Source organism: Metopolophium dirhodum, chromosome 1 (assembly GCF_019925205.1).
Source record: "Metopolophium dirhodum isolate CAU chromosome 1, ASM1992520v1, whole genome shotgun sequence".
In the NCBI taxonomy this organism is placed as follows: domain Eukaryota; kingdom Metazoa; phylum Arthropoda; class Insecta; order Hemiptera; family Aphididae; genus Metopolophium; species Metopolophium dirhodum.
Window position 1 is genome coordinate 114138122 of NC_083560.1, and position 22007 is coordinate 114160128.

At 51.6% G+C, this 22007-nt stretch overlaps 2 protein-coding genes and 1 pseudogene across 2 annotated transcripts; all 3 read right to left on the minus strand.

The window, feature by feature from the left end:
* Nucleotides 1-956: 956 nt before the first annotated feature.
* Nucleotides 957-1769, minus strand: LOC132951811 (uncharacterized). Its single transcript, XM_061023804.1, has one exon. The coding sequence runs from the start codon at nucleotides 1767-1769 to the stop codon at nucleotides 957-959; it is 813 nt and encodes a 270-aa protein (XP_060879787.1).
* Nucleotides 1770-16913: 15144 nt separating this feature from the next.
* On the minus strand, nucleotides 16914-17381 carry LOC132934138 (uncharacterized). The gene has a single exon (XM_061000407.1). It carries the CDS (start codon nucleotides 17379-17381, stop codon nucleotides 16914-16916), a length of 468 nt encoding a protein of 155 aa, XP_060856390.1.
* A 2683-nt stretch (nucleotides 17382-20064) lies between these two features.
* LOC132933752 (uncharacterized) lies at nucleotides 20065-20993 on the minus strand (annotated as a pseudogene).
* Between the last annotated feature and the right edge of the window lie 1014 nt (nucleotides 20994-22007).

A 22007-nucleotide genomic window follows, 5' to 3' on the forward strand; every position in this document is an offset into this window, starting at 1 on the left:
CGTCACTAGGACGCATAAGTCTCTGTTTTGAACCGGGCCACTGCCCGCAGCTTTGACCACATTCAGAACTTGTTGGATGGCGTCTACGGTGGATCTCGACCGCCTGAAACCAAATTGGAGATCACTCAACGCACCAGCACTGTCGATGTGTTGGGTCAATCTCTCTAGGAGCAGCCTCTCTAGAACCTTGCCGGACCCGTCCAGTAGGCTGATCGGACGATAGCTCGACGGTTCATTCTTAGGTTTCCCTTTGCCCTTGTGCAGTAACACCAACTTGGCGCAATTCCAAGGCGTGGGAAAAGACCCCTCCGAGAGGCAGGCGTTATAGCAGTCTACAAACACTTCCGGAACTTCCTAAAGGTTGTTTTGATGATCTCGTTCGGTATGAGATCAGGTCCAGGTGCCTTGCCCGTCGGCAGCTTGCTGACAACCCTCGCCACTTCGTCAGTGGTAAACAGTGGTATACCTAACGGCGCCTCAGGTAGTATGACAGATAGGGCTGTCTCTCCGCTTGATGTGGGTATGGTTTAGTTACGTTAGGTTAACCTAACCTAACCTGTCACAGGTGATGGAGGAAAAAGTCCTCGAGCCACGCTTCTTCTGACTGTGTGGTCCATTGCCGGTGATCGGCGGCCTAACCTCTTAGTGACCAGCCTGTAGGGGACTCCCCAGGGGTCGTTATCTACTGATCGACACAGCTCCGACCAGCTTCTCTCCTGAGCCTTGCGAATCTCCGTTTTGAGGTCCGTACGTGCTTTTTTATAAGCGTCGAGTTCGGCCTCCCGGGTTCCCCTGCCCGATCTGCGGCCGACACGCTGGTAAGTTCTCCTCGTTGCAATTGCAGTCCTGCGAAGGGCGGCGATGTCGTTGCTCCACCAGTAGACAGCCTTCCTTGCCTCGAACGCCGACCTGGGTGGCATGGAGGCATCGCACGTGGCGGAGAGTAAGGCCCCGAGTCACTCTGCGTGGTCCGAAGCGAGTGCTTCAGGTGATGGTAAGCGTGACGGTCCAGACAGTTCGAAGAACAGTTCGGCTGCTGCCGGATTAAATTTTTTAACTGACCAGCCCGGTGCCCTAGCTATCGTGGTGTGACGCGTGGTTTTTTGCGCTGCTCGTGATGAGACAAGGTATTCTATATACAGATGATCACTTGCTGAGTAGGTGTCCTCGAGTACCGACCAGTCAGTGACGAGCTGGCGGCCGCCGGAGGGAAAGCGTTCCAGCGTGACATCAATAATTGAGGCAGAATTAGCCCGCCTAAAGGTAGGCCTGGAACCGACGTTGCATATTGTTAGACCCAGCGACGTAGCGAAGTCCGACAGCATAGATCCTCTGGTGTCTAGCCTCATTGAGCCCCATTCCGGGGAATGAGAATTAATGTCACCTGCAACGATCAGGTTCACATGTGTTCTTGACTGATGCGAGATCGAAAATTCCAGTCGGCCCAGGAACAGATCATATTCTTGGACTGAGCAGTTTGGAGTGCAGTAGCAGCTGTACAGGAGTACATCGCCCAGCCACACCCAAGCGAAGCCTACGCCCGCTCCTTGCTCGTCCAAGATCACGTCCGAGGAATTTGTTGCAAATACGGCGCATTTCCTGTCCAGACTTCCTACCCAGTGGTCGGAGTCACCCATCGGCCTATTATATTCACACAAGACAGCGATGTTCGATCGTCGTTCTGCCATCGTCTGCAGGAGTAGCTGCTGGGCCGTCCAACTGTTGTTCAAGTTGACTTGAATGACTCCAGTCCCCTCGGCCGCGCTCATTTCCGGGCTGGAGCCTCCACCGCCAGGGACCTGGCAAAATCACTAACTGTAGATTCCATCGCGTTGCAGGCAGCTACCTTGTGACCTGACTCGCCGCAGCGTCTGTAGCATTGCGTTCTGTCCGGGCCGGAACACTCCTTCGCTGTGTGGCCGAAACAGCGGAAACATTTTAGATTCTGATCGGCGAGCTTGACTCGGCAGCTGATCACGCCAACGCGGAGCCGCCCGGAATTGAGTAACTCGCGTGAAGGTCCAACCGGTAGCGATACCAACACCGACTGGGAGCCCCCGTATCTTTTCCTTAGACTGAATACTTTGATTTGCTCCGATGGAACGCCGGTGACGGAGGCCGTGGCTTCAGCCACCTCTTCAGCAGTTGTCCACTGGTCGAGGTCCCTGACCTCAACCATGACTCTCTGCTGGAGCGTTCGCACTTCCACCTCAGAGCCCGCAGAGCGGGAGATCTCTGCACGCACCGCCTCGAACTGCGCTGGGTCGCCACGGACTTCTACGAGTAAGGCCCCTGATTTCGCCTGCCTCATGCCAGTATTGCTGTCTCCAATTAGTTCGCGGTTGACGCCGCCACGTATCTTCGTGGCTAGCGCCGGAAAACCAGCTTAGTTGACGTCCATAATAATTGCCTGTGGGCGCGCGCGAACTCGCGGGTTGGCCTTCGTCGCGTTCTCGCTTCCTAACGCACCATTGATTTGCTGCTCCTGCAATGGGGAGTTCTTCTTTCTCGCCGTCTTCTTTTTTACTACCTCCGTCCATGTTGGGGCCGTGGCGCCCAATGCCTCCTCTGGTACGTTTCTGTCGGCTAGTTGCCTCACCACCTTGCTTAGCTCCCCCACCTCCGTCCTCAGCGAGCCGAGTTCCTTCGCCAGGTTGTCGGCCAGTGGCTGGTCGCTGCCGGCGACATTGGTAGCTGCCTGCCCGTTAGCCTTGTTTTCCTCTTCTTTTTTGAGGACTTTTTTCGTGTCGTTGAATGCAACAATTACGCTCCTTTTGCTCGCTTCCAAGGCATGCACTACGTTCAGCAGCTCATTTAGCGCCGCCTTCACCGTTTCCGAACGTATTTTGTCTCTAATTAACTCCAGCTCCTCGGCTTTCTTGAACAATAACTTCACGCCACTGTCGTGGGTGCTCAGACTCTGCCCGAGTATGTTGAACGCCGAGTACGCTGATTTTGTGAGGCTCATGTCTATGCCAGGTTCCGAATTCGGCCGATACTGCACCTTCGATATTTCCGCCCCTAGTGGGGGGTGCTGGCCGGTTCCGGGACAGAATGTGCAGGAACCTCCAAGGAAGCCTTTCCGATGAGGTGGGGGGGCCTAGCCCCGTTAGCCCGGTCGCAGCGAGCTTTACCGCCCCTTGACTTTGTTTCCCCTATATCTCAGCCACTGGTAGGGGTAGAGGGTTCGGGTTTTCGGCAACCTGTCTGTTACCGTCGCAGGTTAGGTTAAGGCTACGGGGGGCTAAATTTTTTCCCCGAGCCTCTCAGACCAATATTTGCCGAGATATCGCCAAAAAACGAAAACGACGTAGGGGGGAGGGGGGGGATTATGTTCCCGATGGTGAAAACGTAAGCGGTGCTCCCCAAGAACGTGTTTGCCGTTTACCACACTTCTCTCCGACGCGTACTTTATGACTTATGGTCGAAATATCTTTACCTCCGTGGTGGAGGTAAATTCAAATTTGCCGCCAAGGGACGAGTGACGCCGTCACTTGGCCACGCGCCGCGAATTGTTCCCCGTCACCGAGTCGGGTGAACGCACTTCTTACCCAGCGAGAAACAGCTGTTTTATCGGAAATCCCGTTTTCACCGCGGCGGCTTTGGGCGGCCGTGTAAAAAGATAGGGCGCACCTTAAAACAGCTTTACTCACCGAGTAATTGTCGGACCTTGGAGGTGAAGGTGTCTACGGATTCGTCTCGGCGGGCCGGACGCGCGGAGCCACCGCGCGCGATCGTCCGACTTGCCGCTCGCCTGGAACTTGGCCTCGAACCCGGTGGGTGGGGAAGCAGGTTTTCCCTGGAGCTAGGGCGCCTAGCGCTGCGCGCGATGCACCGAACCCTTCGGGAGGGTGCGGTGGGTTTTAATCGGGCCGACTCAAAAACGACACCGGCCCGACCGCGCACTTTTTAACGAAAAACGGAACCTGCGTAACACAGTAGCGCAGAGCAGCTGGAGACACTCGAATTGAGTTTTTACAGTGATTACTTGACCGATCTTCGCGCAGTTTGCACTGGACGCTGCAGTATTGAGTCCTGCGTTGATTGGTGCGTAGCTCGCAAAAAACGGTCAACTATTTCCTCGGAAATTCGGAAGTTTCGCAGGAGCGGCACAAAAACACGTCCGTACGCCACGACAGCCACCGCTGAACTGAACCTAACCTAACCTAACCTTTTTTTTTTTTTTCCAGTTTTGAACCGACGACGCCGCGGGAACTGCTTACGCATTGCTTCCGCGACGCCGCCATCGTTTATTGGTTTATATAAAAAAACAATATTATACATACGTGGGGGAGTAGACGGGACATTTCCCCGACTTACCCCCCCGTTCATGGTTACATTCATTTACGTTAATTTACAACAATCTCCGTCTGGAGTTCTTCCTGATGATTTCTCGGGCCGACCGGAGTCAGGCGCCCTGGACTTCACGTTCGGGAAAGCCTATTCTAGAGCCGACCGTAGTCCGCAGCTCTGGTTAACTCGTTCTGGTGGTCGAAGATCCGGTATGGTCTGTCCCTCCCGTGGTGCCAGGATGGGTTGATGATGGAGTGACGTGGTCGGTGGCACCTCCGACGGTTTCCTCGGTTTCGAGGCGTTCGATCACGTCCTCCATCTTCTGTACGGCGAGCTGAGCCGTGAGCCGCGGCGGTGGCGGTCCGGATCGGCGTACCTGCCGACCTTTTACGCTTGTTGCGTGGACCGCTCAGGCGCCGGACTGCTCCTCGCGCTCGTCGGCTACTTTTGTCGACATGATGGCTTCCACCATGTTTATGAAGTCTTGACGGTTGACGCGGGCCTGTTCAACGAGCCTTAGCCGGGCTGATGGGTCGTCCGGTAGATCGTCTGCTAGAGGGCTGCAGAGGATCTCCTCGACGTCCGACCAGTTGGGGGGTCTCCTGAGGATTTCCGCCATTCTGGACCGTTCGTCGAGCCATCTCGGGCAGAGGAACATGGTGTGCTCGGCCGTGTCCTCGGGGTCCATGCAATATACACAATAGCCGTCGTCGGCCCTGTTCATTTTCAGCAGGTAGCTCCTGAAGCACCCGTGCCCGGAGAGTGCCTGAGTCATATGAAACGTGAGGTCCAGTGGTGGCTTATCGACCCAACGCTGTATGTTCGGCAGTAGCCGGTTGGTCCATCTTCCGGTGGCCGATCTGTCCCACCTAGCCTGCCAGGATGTGGTGCTGATCGCCCTCTCTTCTTTTTTAATTGTCACCGTTCCGGCCGCGCAGCCTTCCTGGATTCGGTTGTATACCCTGGCCCTCTCGTGGGCGATCAGGTCGGCCGGAATCGTCGCGGAGAGCACTGCCGTGGCGTCGGCCGATACCGTTCTGTAGGCCCTTATAGTGCGGAGAGATATGGTCCGCTGGGCCCTGGACATCGCCGCTCGATTGATCGCCGTCTTGATTCCTACGGTTGCCCAAACTGGACTGGCGTATAAAAGTTTACTATTCACGACGCTTCCCAAAAGTTGCCTTTTCCTTTGGGAAGGTCCCCCTACGTTCGGCATGAGCCGGCCGATAGCCCGTGCCGAATCCGTTGCCTATTTGGAAGCTTCTCTGACGTGTGTGGTGAACGATAGGCGGGTGTCCAGTTCCACGCCCAGGTACCTTATGTGTCGTTTTGAAGGGATCCTGTGTCCTTCCACCGGCAGAACGGGGTCGTTGTAGATGTTTTTATTAGTCAGCACAACGAGCTCAGATTTTTGCGGCGCTAGTTGTAGGCCGTTTTCCCGCATCCATGTGGCTATAGTCTGGAGTGCAGGGTTCATTAGCGCGCTTGCTAGCTCCCCCGTACGTGCCGTTCTGATTACGGCTACGTCGTCAGCAAACGCCACCAGTTGGACGCCTGGTGGCATTTCTATATTGAGGAGGCCGTCATAGAACACGTTCCAGAGACTGGGACCGAGTACCGAGCCCTGGGGTACTCCGCAAGTCACGCTCCGCCGTTGCAGCGACTGGCCGACGAGGAGGTTTCTTCCCTCCAAGTAAGAGCGTTTTAGAGCGTTAAGGTAGTCCGGTGCGCGGCTGGATCGGAGCGCGGCGTCGATGTTGCGCCACGGTGCCGAGTTGAAGGCGTTGCGAACGTCGAGTGACACGGCGACGCATATGTCCCTGTGTTGGACGGCTCCGAGCGCCGCTCCGCGTGCGGCCTGTAGGACGCGTTCGATAGCGTCGAGCGTTGACCTGCCGTTCCTGAAACCGTATTGATTCTCCGATCGGTTTCCCGTGCGGTCCAGATGTTCGTTCAGCCTGCCAAGGACTAGGCGCTCTAGGAGTTTCCCGGCTGAGTCCAACATGCACAAGGGCCTAAAACTGGACGGGTCGTCTAGCGGTTTCGGCGGTCCCTTGTGCAGGAGCACCAGTCTTGCCGTCTTCCACCTGTCCTGTCCGGGAACGTTCTTCTTTTGAGGCAGACGTTATATGCGTCGAGCAGAACCCTCGGCTTCCAGAGGGAGACGAGTTTCAGCACCTCGTTGGGAATCCCGTCGGGTCCGGTGGCCTTGCCGGCGGGTAGTCTTTTACAGGCCACTGCTAGTTCGACCGGCGAGAACGTTAGGAGTTCGGGGTCTTCGTCGTCGTCGTTCAGGGTCTGGGGTTCCTGAGACCAGTCGGTAGGTGGAGGATGCGGGAACAGGTAGTCGGCGATGGACGATTCTCTGCCTCTCGCTTCGATTCCAGGCCTCTTGCGGCCGATCTTTTTGGTGACGACCCTGTAAGGAAGCCCCCAAGGGTCTGCGTCCACGGCTTTACAGAGGTCTGACCAACTCTTGTCCTGCGCGGCGCGTATGGCGTTGCGTAGCTCCTTTCTGATTTTCCTATAGGCGTCTCGGAGGGCTAGCGTTTCGTCTGGATTGCCGTGCCTCCGGGCGGACCGTTGGTGAGATCTCCTTAGTTTGTGCGTATTTTCCCGTAGAGAGGCCAGATCTTTCGACCACCAGTGCACTTGGGTTCTGCCTGGCCTGTGGAAGGCCCTAGGGGGCATGCACGAGTCGCAAGCTGCTTCCAGGTACTTGGAGAGGCTGCCTGCGATGCCGAGATGTCTTCTTCAAAGTCGGGCTCGGCCGTGTTCGCCAGGTGCGAGGCCAGGGCGGCCGGGTTCAGCTGGTGGTATGACCAGCCACTTGTGTGATCGTTGGCCGATTCGTCAGAGTCCGGAGATGGGTCGAGACTGAATGTGATATAGCGATGGTCACTTGCGGACTCCGCTCCGTCCAGGACCTTCCATCCGCTTACAGCAGCTGGTGCGACCAGGCGTGAGAAGGTGACGTCTATCACGGACTCGGCATTAATCCGCCGGTAGGTAGCGGTGGAGCCGGAATTTTCGGTGACGAGGTCGAGGCTGGCTGTGAGGTCCGCGAGTTGGCCTCCCCTCCGGTCGTTGCGTGCTGAGCCCCACTCTTGTGACCAGGCGTTGAAGTCGCCGCCGATCAGGATGTTGGTTTGCGGGCAGCATTCGCGGACGGACGTCTGGATGTCGTCCAGAAAGGCGGCGAAGTTTGCGTCCGTGTCATTACGGGAGGCGTAACAGCTGTAAAACCTTGTTCCGCGAATCTGAGTCCAGGCGAATCCGCGGCCTGTCCCCGTAGATTCGGAGACGAATTCGGCTAGAGCGGTAAGAACGACTGCGCAGGAGGAGTCGCTACTGACTGACCATCTGTCGTCGTTTCCTGGACTCCAGTTCTGTTCGGACAGGAGAAGGACGTGAGCTCCTTTTTTGGCTGCTGTCTGCTGCAGAATGCTCTGTGCAGTGGCGCTCCTTTGCAGGTTTATCTGGATGATGTTCATCATACTCGGTTCTTAGTGGCGTTCATCTCTGAGATGGCTTTCCGTCGTGCAGCGCAAGCCCCGCAGCCGGGCTTGTGGGGTACGCGCGGGACCTTGAGGCGGTCGCAAGCGACGCAGTGGTCAGCCTCTCCGCAGGTGGCTTGAGTGTGCCCGGTGAGGCCGCATCTCCTGCACGCGTGGGAGAGGTCAGGCCCAGTGCACTGCCGCGTGCCGTGGCCGAAGCCGTGGCACCGGTAGCATTTCGCAGGCTCCGGTCAGCGCGGACGGACCCGGCACTGCGTCCAGCCGACGCGGATGGACGTCAGGCTGCGGCTGATGGCGATGGGCACTGTTGCGGTGGCCCTTTGTCGGCTGTCCCGAGTGGCCCACAGACCGGTTATCTTCACGTCGTCGGCCGAGAGGGGTTGGTCGTCCGGCGCGCTCTTGATGATGGCGGCGAGGACCTCTTCTATGGTGGTGACCTCGTCGAGGTCGGTGATTTCAATCTCGGCAGTGTGCCGGAGCCTGGTAACCGTGGAACCTTGGATGCTCTCGGCCAGTTTGTCCCGGATGGCTGCGGTGGCTGCAGTGGCCTTGGCGCCCTTGGTGAGCTCGACGAGCAGGTCGCCTTTGAGGGTTTTCCTCATGGAGGTCACATGGGTTCCAAGGCCTTCGAAGTCGATTTGCGTGCCCCTGACTTGACGGAGCGTGTCCGCGTAGGTTCGTCCTTCGCCGACCTTGATCAGGACGGCTGCGGGTCTCACAGCGGTTTTCCTGGTCGTCTGGGGTCTGTGTGCGTTTGGCGTGCTCCTGGTAATCACCACCAGTGTGAATGGTTCTTCGGGTTCTTCGGGTTGGGTTTTTCCGGGTTGGATTTCCGTCGGGGGGACCTCGTCCGGGAAGTGCCTCGGGGGCTTGTGCCCGAGTCCCGGGGTCGTGGGACCTTCGGGGCCGGAGTTGCGGGTGATTTTGAAAACGGGGTGAGGGGAAAACTTTCGCGTGGGGGTGGGGGAGGGTGCCCCGACCTTGCGTCTGTTTTCCGCAGCGCTCTCCGAGCGCTGGTTCTCGCGCACCGGCGTTTTCAAATTTCAGAAATTCGGCGAAACCGACGCGATCGCGGTGGCAAAATCCGAGATTCGACCGACCCGATAGGGGTGGCAAAATCCGTTATCACGGCTTTATGGGCTGCGCGATAGTACGGGCGGCCGTGTTAAACCTAATGGGAAGTGTAATAGTGCACCCACCTGGGCAACATGTATCCGATTTGCCCGTTCGTAGTCTTGAAAATTCGGCCTCGACGATGCTGACCGAACTAGGTGATGCACCTAGCCGTGGGTCGTTTCGTTTGCTCGGGAGGTCGGTTTCAGTTGGACGGTTTTTGGGTTCACTGTTATCGATCTAGCGCACTGAGATCTGGTTCAAAACGGTCGGGAGGGAACTCGATAGCTCCGTCTGGTTGCTGGGCACAAGACGCGCGAGCGTTTTTTAACGATCGCGTTCGTGGGCGGCAGAAACGGTGCACTTTTGACGCCTGCGTAACACAGTAGCACTTGGTAGTCAAACTTTTACGGATCGGCGTCGGCTTTTGTCGGGCGGGAGGCTACGGACCCGCTGTGTGCACCGAAAGATGCGCACGGGCTATGCGGATCTTTGGGTGTATCGAACGGGTGTGTGCGAAGCTCGGTTCGACTTCAGCGGCGAATACTGTGTGGCCGTGCGGACGGGCGGCCGGCCGCGGTGGGCTTAGGTCGCGATAGCGCACTGGGTTTTTCACTTGCGTTCGCGCACGATATCTTATTCTCTTAGTTAGGGCCTAACGGAGATTTTAAAACCTCGAGCGTGAAGATCGGGCGAACTTTTGGGAAAAATTTATTTCCGGCGGCGGCGGCGGATTCCGGGACACTGTTATCGCGATTTCTCGGCCGCTGTCAGATGGATTTCGACGCACGATATCTTCGCGTGACGGCGGAGTCGAGACGGAACCTAAACTAACCTAACCTAACCTAACCTTTTTTTTTTTTTGAATCGGCAATACACCCACCACCCGGAAACGCCGTAAAGCAATACTTCGGGTGGTGAGTCGCCATCGTTTATTAACAAACAAAAACAACGATTTACATACATGAGTGTGATAACCAGGGGCGAGCATGAATGGGACAATACCCCACCCAGTGCCCTAACCCCCGGCAATCACGTGTCTTATTATAGTGGGGCGGGGTCGGGACAATCCCCCGAACCCAACCCCTCACACAAGTAACAGCAACAATAGAATATAAAAATAATCATCTCCGACGCCTTGACGGAGCCACCCCCTGCCGGAACTGCCTGTCCCGCTCAGCGCCCTCCTTAAGGACCATCACATCCCTCGCGAAGCGGGCCACCGCCTCTCAGTTTGCAGGACTCTCCAGCATTCTGGGGACCAGACGGCTCGGATCGAGGGGTCCTATCGCGTCGACCAAGCAACGCCTCTCCACCTCGAACGCTTCGCAGTGAACGAGGGTGTGAAGGGCGTTGTCGACTGCCTACCCGTAGCCGTCGGGTGGACCGCAATGGGAGCACCCGGCCGACGGCGCACGGTTGATCCTCCGGAGAAACCAGTTGAAACAACCATGCCCCGTCATCAGCTGGGTGAGGTGAAAGGACATCTCGCCGTGCCTTCTGGTCATCCACCCGACGAGCAGGTCCGGGGGGATCAGGGTTCGGATCCACTCGCGTCCGCTGTCCGCAGGTGGCGCCGCACCCTGCATCTCCCGGGCCCACACCGCCAGCACACGAGCCCTCAGCGACTGAGGGGTGTCTGCCGGCTCGGCGTGCTCGCCGGGGGGGAGAGGGCCTCCGTCGCCAATCCCTGCCAGCCGCCTTTCCCTTCTGGCCTCGAACGACGCGTATCGTTCATCGGCCATCAGGACGATGGGGATGATGCGCGCGACGACTGTCGCCGCCTCGAGGGACACCGTCCGGTACGCACTAACGCTGCCGATGGCGGCCAAGCGCTGGACCGCTGCCAACGCTTTGGGACCCGTCCGGCTGAGACGCAGGTCAGCGCCCCACGTCGGAGCGCCGTACAACATCACTGAATGCACGACACTCACCAGTAGGCGCCTCCTGATCTCGCGGGGGCCGCCGATTTTCAGCATCAGCCCGCGCAGGGCCGCCATCGCTCGCCGTGCCTTGTCGGCCGCGTAGCGATAGCGCGCCCCGTAAAGCGTCCCCTTGGCTTCGTGCACGATCCCCAGGTATTTGAGGGTCGCGCACAGCTGGACGGCCTGGTCCCCGATCCGTAACCTCAGGTCAGCCGGACCATACTGGGACTTAAAGACCACCGCCTCCGTCTTGTCGACGGCAAGTTTCAGTCCCAAGTCCCTTATGTGTCCGGCGACCACAGCCAAGGCCGCGTTCGCCCGGTCCTGCAACGCCGACAGCGTGTTCCCCTCCGACACGACAAGCGTGTCGTCCGCATACCCGATGATGGTGACACCATTGGGCAGCGGCAAGCGGAACACGGTGTCGTACGCGACGTTCCACAGGAGTGGTCCGAGTACGGAGCCCTGGGGGACTCCGCAAGTGACCCCCACCGTCACTGGATCGCCCCCGTTGTCATCGCACACGTGCAGGACCCGGTCGCTGAGGTACGAGTTGAGCACCCGTCCGACGTATGGCGGGAAGCCCATACGCACCAACGCCGAGCGCACTACACCCCACCCGACGGAGTTGAAGGCGTTCCGAATGTCCAGGCTCACGGCGACGGCGTAACGACGGGCGTTCACGGCTTCGTTGAGACGCTCGCGAAGCAGCCGCAACGCGTCGTCCGTGCACAAGCCGGTCCGGAAACCGAACTGCCGCTCGGACAGCCCGGCCCCGGAAGTCGACATGTGGCTGTTCATTCGGGTCGCCAGCAGGAACTCGAAGATCTTCCCTACGTCGTCCAGCAGACACAGCGGGCGGTACGAAGACGGCATCCCCTCCGGCTTCCCTGGTTTGGCGAGAAGCGCTAGCCGAGCGCGCTTCCACCGTCCGGGGAAGATGCCCTCCCTCAGGCAGCGGTTAAACACCCCAGCAAGACGCCCGGGATTAGCCACGTTGGAATGCCGTCCGGTCCAGGCGCCCTGACGCGACTCCCGAAGCGTCTGACCGCGGCGCTAACCTCCTCCTGAGTGAACTCCGCAACGTCCTCGGGCTGGTCCCCCCGTGACGTAGGCGGGCTCCCCGTCTCTTTCCCCTTGGGGGAAGAGTACGGCAGCGATGTCGCGGACCGTTTGCGGTCCCATCGTTGCCGTCGCCGGGGGCCCACGGATCTTCTTCATAACGACCTTATAGGGTTTCCCCCATGGGTCGTCGTCGACGGTCTTAACCAACTCTGCCCAGCACCGGGTCTTCGACTCGCGAATCCGGTGCTTCAGCTCGCTACGAGCCTCACGGTAGGCTCGCTCAGCGTCAGCCGTGGACGCATCCCCGTCGCGGACACGTCCGCGCTGCCTGATCCACAGCCGCTTCCGTCGCACGCATTCGGCGCGCGCCGCCGCGACGATGCCGTTCCACCAGTGAACTGGTGGTCTCCCCCGAGGATTTGGGTTCCTCCGGGGGAGAGCCGTGTCACAGGCCGCGGCGACGCTGCCGACAAGCCTCTCGGCTTCGGCGCCTCCGGAAGCGACTGAAGCCCCCGTGAACAGAGTCGCCCCCGTCCACTCCGCGGTGATCACGGCCGCGGCCAGAAGATCAGCGTCCAGCCGAGTTGTGAGCCAACCCGGGTGCCGCCGACCAACCGCCGCCGCCGCCAGAGGAGCACCGCGAGTGTCCGACGGCGTGCGGCCGGTGCTGTATGAGAAACACAAGTGATGGTGATCACTCATGTTCTCTACGTCCGTCCGCGTGGTCCACCCCCGAATCTTCCCTGCGGCCGATTCGGAGGCGAGAGTGACGTCGACGCACGACCCCTGCCCTCTCCCGAAAAAGGTCGGCTCCCGCCCCCTGTTCAGGACGATCAGTCCCAAGGAGCCCGCGAACGCTGCCAGGTCGTCCCCGCGGGCCTCCGTGAGGCGGTCCCCCCAGGACGCCGACCGGGCGTTAAAGTCCCCACCTACGATGAGGTCGAGACCAACGCCGTGGTGCGACCTCACGGAGGCCTCGAGACGACCCAGGAACTGCTGAAACTCAGCGGCGGACAAGGCAGGGGAAGCGTAGCAGCTAAAGGCGCGGACTGCGCCTCCCACGGTGGCTGCCACGAACCCATCGCCCGTCTGTACGTCGCTGAGCGTGAGCCCGGAACGGAAGACCCGAGGAGTCGTAGTGCCAGTCAGCTCGTCCACCACCTTGCGGTTCGCTGACCAGCGCCACCGCAATGTCTCCCGCCCTAGCGAACTCATCCAGCAGATCCTGGTCAGCTCGGCAGTGGTTCAGGTTCGTCTGCACGTACCTTAGTTCCGTCATGGCGATGGATCAGACGTCGGCGTCTTCGGCGGGGCAGGCCCGCCCACCAGCCTCGACGGTCCCTCTGCGGTTGGCTGCTCCTTAGTCCCAGCACTTCCTTCTGCAGTTCCTGCTGCGCCGCTGTCGACGACGCCGCCGCTCCTCTTCCGTCCTAGACAGTCCCGTGCGAGGTGGTCCGTGGCGCCGCACCCGAAGCAGGACCGTGGCTTCGCCTCGTTACGGCACTCCGCAGCGTGGTGTCCCTTCTGCTGGCAGCGGAAGCAGATGGTCTGCTTCTTCTCCAGCAGCTTCACACGACACCTTGTCCATCCGACCTCCACTGCTTTGGCCTCTGCCAGGGCGATGGCATCGCGGAAGGGGAGGTCTACCCTCGCGACGCGATCGAGGTCTCCGCGCCGGCCGCCGTTCTTCCTGATGGACACCGATTCTCCATCGGCGGGCACGACGACCCCTGCCCTAGCCAGGCCGTGGACCACGTCTTCCGCCCCAGCCCACTCCGGAACATCGAGCAGGAGGACGGGAGTCCTCCTCTCCGGCTGGCGAACCCTGGCGGCGTCCGCAGTTACCTCCCGGATCTTCCCCTCCAGGATGGCAGCCTTATCCTCCCCCTCCACCTCGAGGAGGATGCCACCGGCCCTGGTGCGCCTCGTAGTCAGTACCTTGACCCCGAGAGTCACCAGGTCGATGGTTCCGGCCACCCTCTTCATCACTGCAGCCAGTGATCCCCCCTCGGCTGGGCGGTCTGAGCTTTCTCCTGACCACCTCGCTCCACAGCGGCTGCTGCTGCTGCTGCTGCTGCTGCTGCTGCCGCCGCGGCCGCTGCTGCTGCTGATGATGATGCTGCTGCTGCTGCTGCTGCTGCTAAAGATGATGCTGCTGCTGCTGCTGCTCACAGGTATTCACAGGTGACATGGCCATGGTCTGTGTAGACTTGTTGATGACAGCTGGTTTAGACGCCAAAGCACCCTGTACCTGATCGCTCTTTGGAATCCGCTGGACCATGACGTTGAAGGCGATATGAACCTCGTCTCGGCTCGCCTTGAGGCCAGCAATCACCTCAAGAATGTCGTCGATCGCCGACTTCACGTCGGCGCTCCTGACCTTGCTGGACACTTGCTCCAAGCAATGGGCTTTCCTGATCAGAAGCTTGTAACCCCCATCCTGGGTAGTGAGGCATTTCTTAAGCTCCCTCACCGAGCTGTGGATTGGAGCGACACCTGAGGAGCTCTCCGAGTCAGCACTAGTAGTTGTTGACGACCGCAATGACCCCGTGACATTGGAACCGGGTGTTACCCCGGGTCCACCCACTACTGTCGACTCCTGGGTTTCCTGGTCCCCTTGTGCTCCGCTAACCATGTTAACCTTCCTTGTTAGCCCAGATGTTTCAACTTGGACGGCTTGGCTTCCGTCTACCGCTTGGGCGGTTGCTAGACCGTTCGATGCTTGGCCAGTCATCGACTCTGGGTTCGTTTTGTTTTTGTTGTCCTCCATATGAATTCCCACGAAAACACAGGAAAGGTGCGTCCGCCGCTACAGAGCCCGGTGTAGCGGTAAGGCTGAATACTGCGTGGTTCGCCAGGTGCCACACAGGATCCCCGTGGACACCAACTGCCCATGCAACGAAATGCACGGGCCACTCGGTGCCAAGTAAGTCCATTTTACGGGTTATTGGATTGAGGGGATGCGTTTTGTACAGTGCGTAAAGGTCGCCCACACCTTACCGGCCCCAACTAATCAAAGTAAGAGCCGGTTTCAAGAATTGCTTGGCACCGACCCCCTAGAGGGCCAGTGAGCCCCCCCACCATGGCAAGGTGGATCCCGTCGGGGGGAACCTTTTTTTTTTTTTTACATGGTATTGGGACATGGGGTGGGACTGACGTTAGTCATTTCACCCCCATGCCCCATCGTTTATTAATAAATAAGCAATAGTTATTTACATAATACATTTGGAGTTAACTAAAATAACAACTGAAGAGGGCCTCTAACCCTCATGTTTTGGCCTTCGGCCCATAAAAGTTATCTTAACTATTCGAAAAAAAAATAGGTTTTCCCTTATGGGGTTGGGGCGCTTTGCCTTCTCCTTTCTTCATCTTCTTTTTTTCTCATTACCTCTTGGATGAAGTTGCTTCCTATTGCCCAGGATTCCTTGCTCTTCATCATGAGAGGGATGAGGTTGTCTGGTGTCATGTCCGTACCGAGGAGGGTATTAACTATAGATCTTCTGCTCTCCCAGGCATCACACACAAAGAGTGTGTGGTAGGCGTCGTCGAGAGGATGATTGCAGTACCAGCAGGCTGGTGATTCCAATTTGCAGTACTTGTGCAGGTAAGCAGAAAAGCATCCATGGTTGGTTAGTGCTTGTGTCAGGTGAAAGTTGACTTCTCCGTGCTTGCGGCTATGCCAAGCTGCGATGCTTGGTATCAGTCGGTGGGTCCACCTGCCCTTGGAGGTGATTAGGTCCCATCTCGATTGCCACTTCTCAACTGTAGCCGCCTTGCCTGCAGAGGGTGGCTGTGCGTCGTGCCTATGAATGTACCTTTCATGTCGCTCTTCTGCTTGAAGGTCCACGGGAGGCATGCCCGCTATGACCAACGCTGCGTCAAGTGACACTGTGCGGTAGGCAGATGCCACTCTCAGTGCGGTTTTGCGTTGGACCTTAGCCATCTCGGACTTACCCTTGCTGCTCATTTTATGGGCCCAGATAGGTGCTCCAAATAGTAGCAGGGATTGTACTACGTTTGCCAGAAGTCTTCTTCTGCTTGGAGTAGCGGCGCTGATGTTAGGCATAATTCTGCTCAGGTTTTTGGCTGCGTGGCTTGCTTTTTCCGAGGCTATTTTCGCGTGTGCTTTGAAGTTCAGTTTGCAGTCGATGTGTATGCCGAGGTATTTCAGGACGTTGCATCCGGTCACTGTCTGGCCACAAACGTTGACGGCGAGTTCATTATGTAGCCTCTTTTTGGTGAGAACTATGGATTCGGTTTTGTGTAGTGCAGTTTTTAGGCCCGTTTCTTCTAGCCACGTGTGAGCCAGTTCGGCTGCGCGGGTGAGGTCGTTTTCCAGGGTGTAGCGTTCTCTGGCAGTAGCTACTAGGGCAATGTCGTCTGCGAAGGCGATGGGGGTGATGGACGCAGGGAATCTGATGCGGAGCAGGCCGTCGTATAAGATGTTCCAAAGTGTGGGGCCGAGGACGGATCCTTGGGGCACGCCGCTTGTAAGTGCGAATTCGGTAAATAAACTGTATTTTTTGAATTTTTCCGACATTTACTTAATTCGGTATAGAAACGTTCAGACATTTTTATAATATAGGTTTCTCTACACGACAACACGACAAACACTCTAAGAGTGAGAAAAAATTATATTTTAAAGACGTATTTTGAATTTTCCCGTATACACGAACAACATAATAATAGCATTACTTAATAATGACGATAATGCATCGCACACGTCGTGTTGTACCTATATATGCGATAAGATAGTCGTCAAGATAAGCATTAATCATTGATTTCAAAGGTTAGGTGAAGTTTTATATTGATTGTATACTTTTCCTGCTTTAGGTTAGGTAATCTATAGAATACCTAGTTATTGTATGTATTTTATACTTTTACTGCTCATTTTTGGCATTCTATAGAATACCTAGGATTTCTATATAATACCGGATTCAACACTTTACCGGTAACATATATATATTACACTATATACCAATATTTTTATTTAATACTATCAACTTACTTTTATATAATCCTTTAAAGCCTCGAACACAGCGTCTAAAACTTCAGGAACGAAAATACTTATTGCTGCTTTTGAAACCAGAAAAAAGTGAGATAAACTACGATAACTGTTTCCGGTAGCTAAAAGTGATAAGGTAAGCTCCAATTTTATTTTTGCAGGTATCGCAGGTCTCATAATCGTATCTTCACGTTTTATTTTAGGAGATATTTCTTGTAACAAAAATTCGAACTGCTCTGGTGTCATCCTCATAAAACTTTTATACTCTGATTTATCTTCAATTGCAAGTTCTCTTATTAATCCAACCGAATTACCATGTGTATCTCTTCGAAGGAGCCATTTCCTCGTCCATATTCGTTTTTGTTTTTTACTTAATTCGGTTTCCAGTTCATCTATTAAAGCTGATATTATTATGTTTGAATAATATTTAAAACTTTGTTTTATAACACTACGACGGTCCATTTCATTTAGTACATTAATAATGTTCAGTAGTCACTACAATAAATAACAAATAAATCATCTGTTATCATAATGTTATCACTTGTTTATTATTTACTATTAACCAATACTATGCACAAATCAGTTGTGTGTGTGACCGATGGATCATTAGTGCCAGTGACAAGTAATAGTGTGAGTGACAAGTACTAATGACAAGTACTACGCAGCGTGTAAACTAGGCATAAGTCTTGTTCCTTGACGTTCGCTCGTCTCGTCGTATATTATATACACGAGACGTTCTATTTTCTTTTGTATCGTCAATAAAATCTCTGGGACCTTTTCCGTTAATTCACTACCACTATTTTTTTTTTTTGGTTTTTCCGTTTTTTTTTTTTTAGATTATTATATATTATATTATTTTGATTCTGGGGGCATGAAGTGTGCAATATGTTGTTGCATTGTTTCAAATAAATTATTAGGACCGTAACGCTTACGCCACATGTACTCGACAAAGTAGCTATTCAGAATTGGTCGGTAGGTACCCCACTGTTTTTTATTTCGAGATTTTATTTTGCCCCAAGAACTCTCAATAGTGTTAGTGTGAGCCAGAGTATTAGGATCTACAAAATTAATAGAATGATTCACGGTCATGTGGTGGAAAGTTTGATCTAGCCTTTGGTAGGGGTGCCATTCATCAGTAATTATTGTCGTGCCTGCAGCAAAATTTTCAATAATGATTGTGCAACAATGTTCATGCCGATCTGTCGGGAACCGGAACTAGAAAAGTTTCTTTGGTTTCCCTACAAATACCACCTAAAACCCATTGATTTGGTAACAATCTTCCTCTGTTATATTTACTTTTACTGAAACAGCTTTCATCGATCTCAACAGTTGTATTAACACCACCTATTTTAGCACTATTGTTTGTTAAAGTGTATTCACAGACTTCACGCATGTACATGTTCCAGTCCACTGTTGTGTTGTGGTTCATGTTAAGTTCTTCCTCACAAAACTTTATTGAAGTGTATTCCTTACTCCAACAATAAATAAACATTACTATTGTTTTGTAGTCGAGATGAGAACTAGCCAGAAAATTATCCGCACGCAATGGCGCGTATTGTCGACACTCACGTTTTGAACAACACCAACGATCTTGTTTTTTAGTGAGTTGCAAAACCATTTCATGTTTATTTTTACAAAATCTCGGAATTTGTAAAAAACTCACTGCATTATTCTTTGTAGCACATTCGCTAGGTAGAGTAAGGAAATTCATGGTTACCTACTCAAATTCAACCATTGACTGACCCCACGCGTGTTCTTTGAAAGCGATAAGATAAGATAAGATAATAATAATATACAAATAATCTAAAAAAACGGAAAAACCAAAAAAAAAAATAGTGGTAGTGAACTAACGGAAAAGGTCCAATCTCTGTACACACCATTGCGGCAACTTCAAATCATATGCAGTTTTCTGTTATTGGATCATCAGGCATTGCGTCAACATTGCGTCAACTTCCAACTCCGTCCTGCCACATTTGATGCGAGTCATTTAGGCAACCACAGTCGACCGAATGAGTACCTGTATATTATCACGTCATTCCTGCCAGCCTTCGTGGGGAATCCATCTCCTTGCCCGAGTTCGGAACTGGTGCCAGAGTCAAGCACGTAAGTCCGCCAGCAACCCGGTGAGCTGTGAGTGGCCGCTCCAGGTCGTCGGACTTCACCTACAGTAGTTTTACGTATTTTTAAGTTTTAGCCTGAATTGTAATTGCGCCCTGTGGTCATTGCAACAGACCGATCGGACCACAGGGACCCCGGCCCCATACCACCGTTGTACCACTTCCTTCCATGCTTTCCTCGAGTATTGTCTGCCGCCGCCGCCGCACGGGTTCGTCACGGGCAAATTAAATTGCTTATGCACCAAAACTGTAGGGGCACATTAGGTTGCCTATGTACTAGACACCAAGGGCACATTAAGTTGCCAATATACCGAAAATTTAGGGGCACTCCAAAATGTTCATTGTCGACCAAAGTCGACTGGTCCTTCACCGAACAATCTCCATATTCTCGAACACAGTGAATAGCATTATTTAATATCTAAAACAAAACTCAGACTAATTTTTGATCTCACTTAACATTTATGAACACATACAAATTAAATTATAATATTAAACTAAATAAAATCAACACAATTTTAACTATACACTATCAACAAACATGCATCACAAACACACACACAAACATAAATAACCTCCAAATCATGACTATTTCTTTTAATTCCTTCAGCTGTATGTCTCCTATTTAGTGCATCAAACATTTCATTCATTGTTTTTGTAAATGCTACAGTCTCTTCAGATCCCTTAAAACAGTCATATTTCTTATTCTTATATAGTTCAATACCTACTGCCATCGATTTGCTAAAGACCTGATGAACATTATTAATAAATGTAATAAATAGTTGTAGATGTCAACGTTATTTATTACCTACCTGAACTGCATATTTAACCTACATCTTTGGGAGATTATTCAATTCAAAGTGATGTTTAGTCAGTTTCGAGCATACTTTTACAATATTGTTACTTTCAATTTTGTATAATATTCCCTTTTAATAGCTTAAATGGATCCAACTATAGGAAGTACAAAACAAAAATAATAACATTAATATGAATACAAATATACATATTATATTAAAATCTATTGAACAGTTTTAATTTACTCATAATTCTTTATTTGTGAATAATCGATTTCGAATAGTTTTCATCAAATGGGGCAAATCAGAAAAAAAATAAACTTTTCATGCTGAATCATAAGGATTTTCAAAAAAAAATACAAAAGTTGTTTTTTTTTTCCTGATACCTATTCAAATAAATTAAATCATATACTCAATAGTATCCATACAGCATCAATTTTAAAATATAGTAATAAATAAATCACCCTTAGAATAGATCACATATTACGATTGGTTGCCGCTCCATCGCTTGTCACAACAACTATTTGACCTCCAGTCTTTTCAATTAAAATAATAGCTTTAATAATTAGTTTGGCAAGATCAATTCCCGCGTATAAAAACTTAAGTATATTATAAGAATTTTTACTACTTTCCTATTGCTATTTGTTATTGACTTATTGTAAAATACCATAATATCTTTTACAGGACTGTGTGAGGCAAAAACTGCTATATGCTGTACAAAATTCTCAGCTAGACTTTGCCACATAAACACAAGTCCGTGATTTGCTTTTTTATCACTGTCTTTTTTGGATTCTATTTCCTCACCAAAATCTTCAAGTCCAGTGAAGGCGAGTTCTCTAGTATTAACACTTCAACTTTCTCGTAAACTAATTTCATCAAAAAGTAGAATACCTTTTTTTTCAAAATTATTCATGGTTGCAAATCTTTTGATCAAAAGTTTAAATAAATTTTTATCAAACCCACATCCAATTTCTACTGTCAACAAATGCTTTCTTATAGTATTAATACAAGGAAGTGGTAATATATTCTGCTCTCTCAAAAACTTATATCCACTTGGAGATCTAGAAAAAAATACATTATATTATTTTAAATCAAGTATTTTTTAATTATTTTATTAAACTAAAATTGTAAATTTACCTCATTTGGAACAATAAACATAATAACATCCAGTTATCTCTGTACATACGGTTTTTGGAATTTTTGATTTTAGAAGCGTTAAATATTTCATATACCTAATAAGTCAGTTTGTTATTTTGGTATATTATTATTGTTTTGAATTACTTGCTCGAGGCTGTTATTAGTAATTTCTTTAAATTTAATTTTTTATTTCGTTTAATGTATAATCTAAATTTGAAATTTTGCGTTTTGCTCTAAAAAGCCTTTTCGTGACACCTTTTTAAAATTCTTTTTAAATTCATAACTTGTTTTTTTTTTTTGTTAGGTGAAAAGAAAACTTTTGAAGATTTTCTATTTAATTTATTTTAATGTTATACAGTAACCAAAAGGCATAAACAATGCCATAAACACATGTAACTGAAAAGATTAGATTAATCAGATAAATTTTTATTATATTTTTTCAATCGTATGGACATGTTTTCTTTTTATAATTTAAGAAATGCGACTATATAGTTACTTGGTATTGCTTTTAAGTAGTACTGTACATTTAGAATGATACGACGACTCGTTAAATTCTATAATCTGTGGTCCAAGTTTAGATTTAATATCTGGAGTATTATTAAAATTATCACAACCATTGCAAATGTTTATATTATGCAGTAATGATAATACATTTTCCAGGTCTTCAACACATTTTATACAATTTGAAAATGACCACCAATATCTTCTTTTGTAATTTGTTTATTATTAACATAGACAGTCATTCTTAAATCTATATTTAAAATTAATAAAAATAAAATAAATATTAGTATTTACTATTTACCATTTAGTTAGTTGAGTACTTACCTTCTGTTAAAACAAGTTGTTTTTCTTTATTTCTTAAAAAAGTTTATGTTAAACTCCCTAGTTTATAAATTCCAATAAATTTTTTATTCGGATAATCGATAAGTTGAACATCAAAAAACCAATTTGATGGAACATTTATCATTTTGATCATCTTAACTATATATTCAAATACAGCTGAAGGCTTCAATAGTAATATCTATAGACACGTGTAATATATA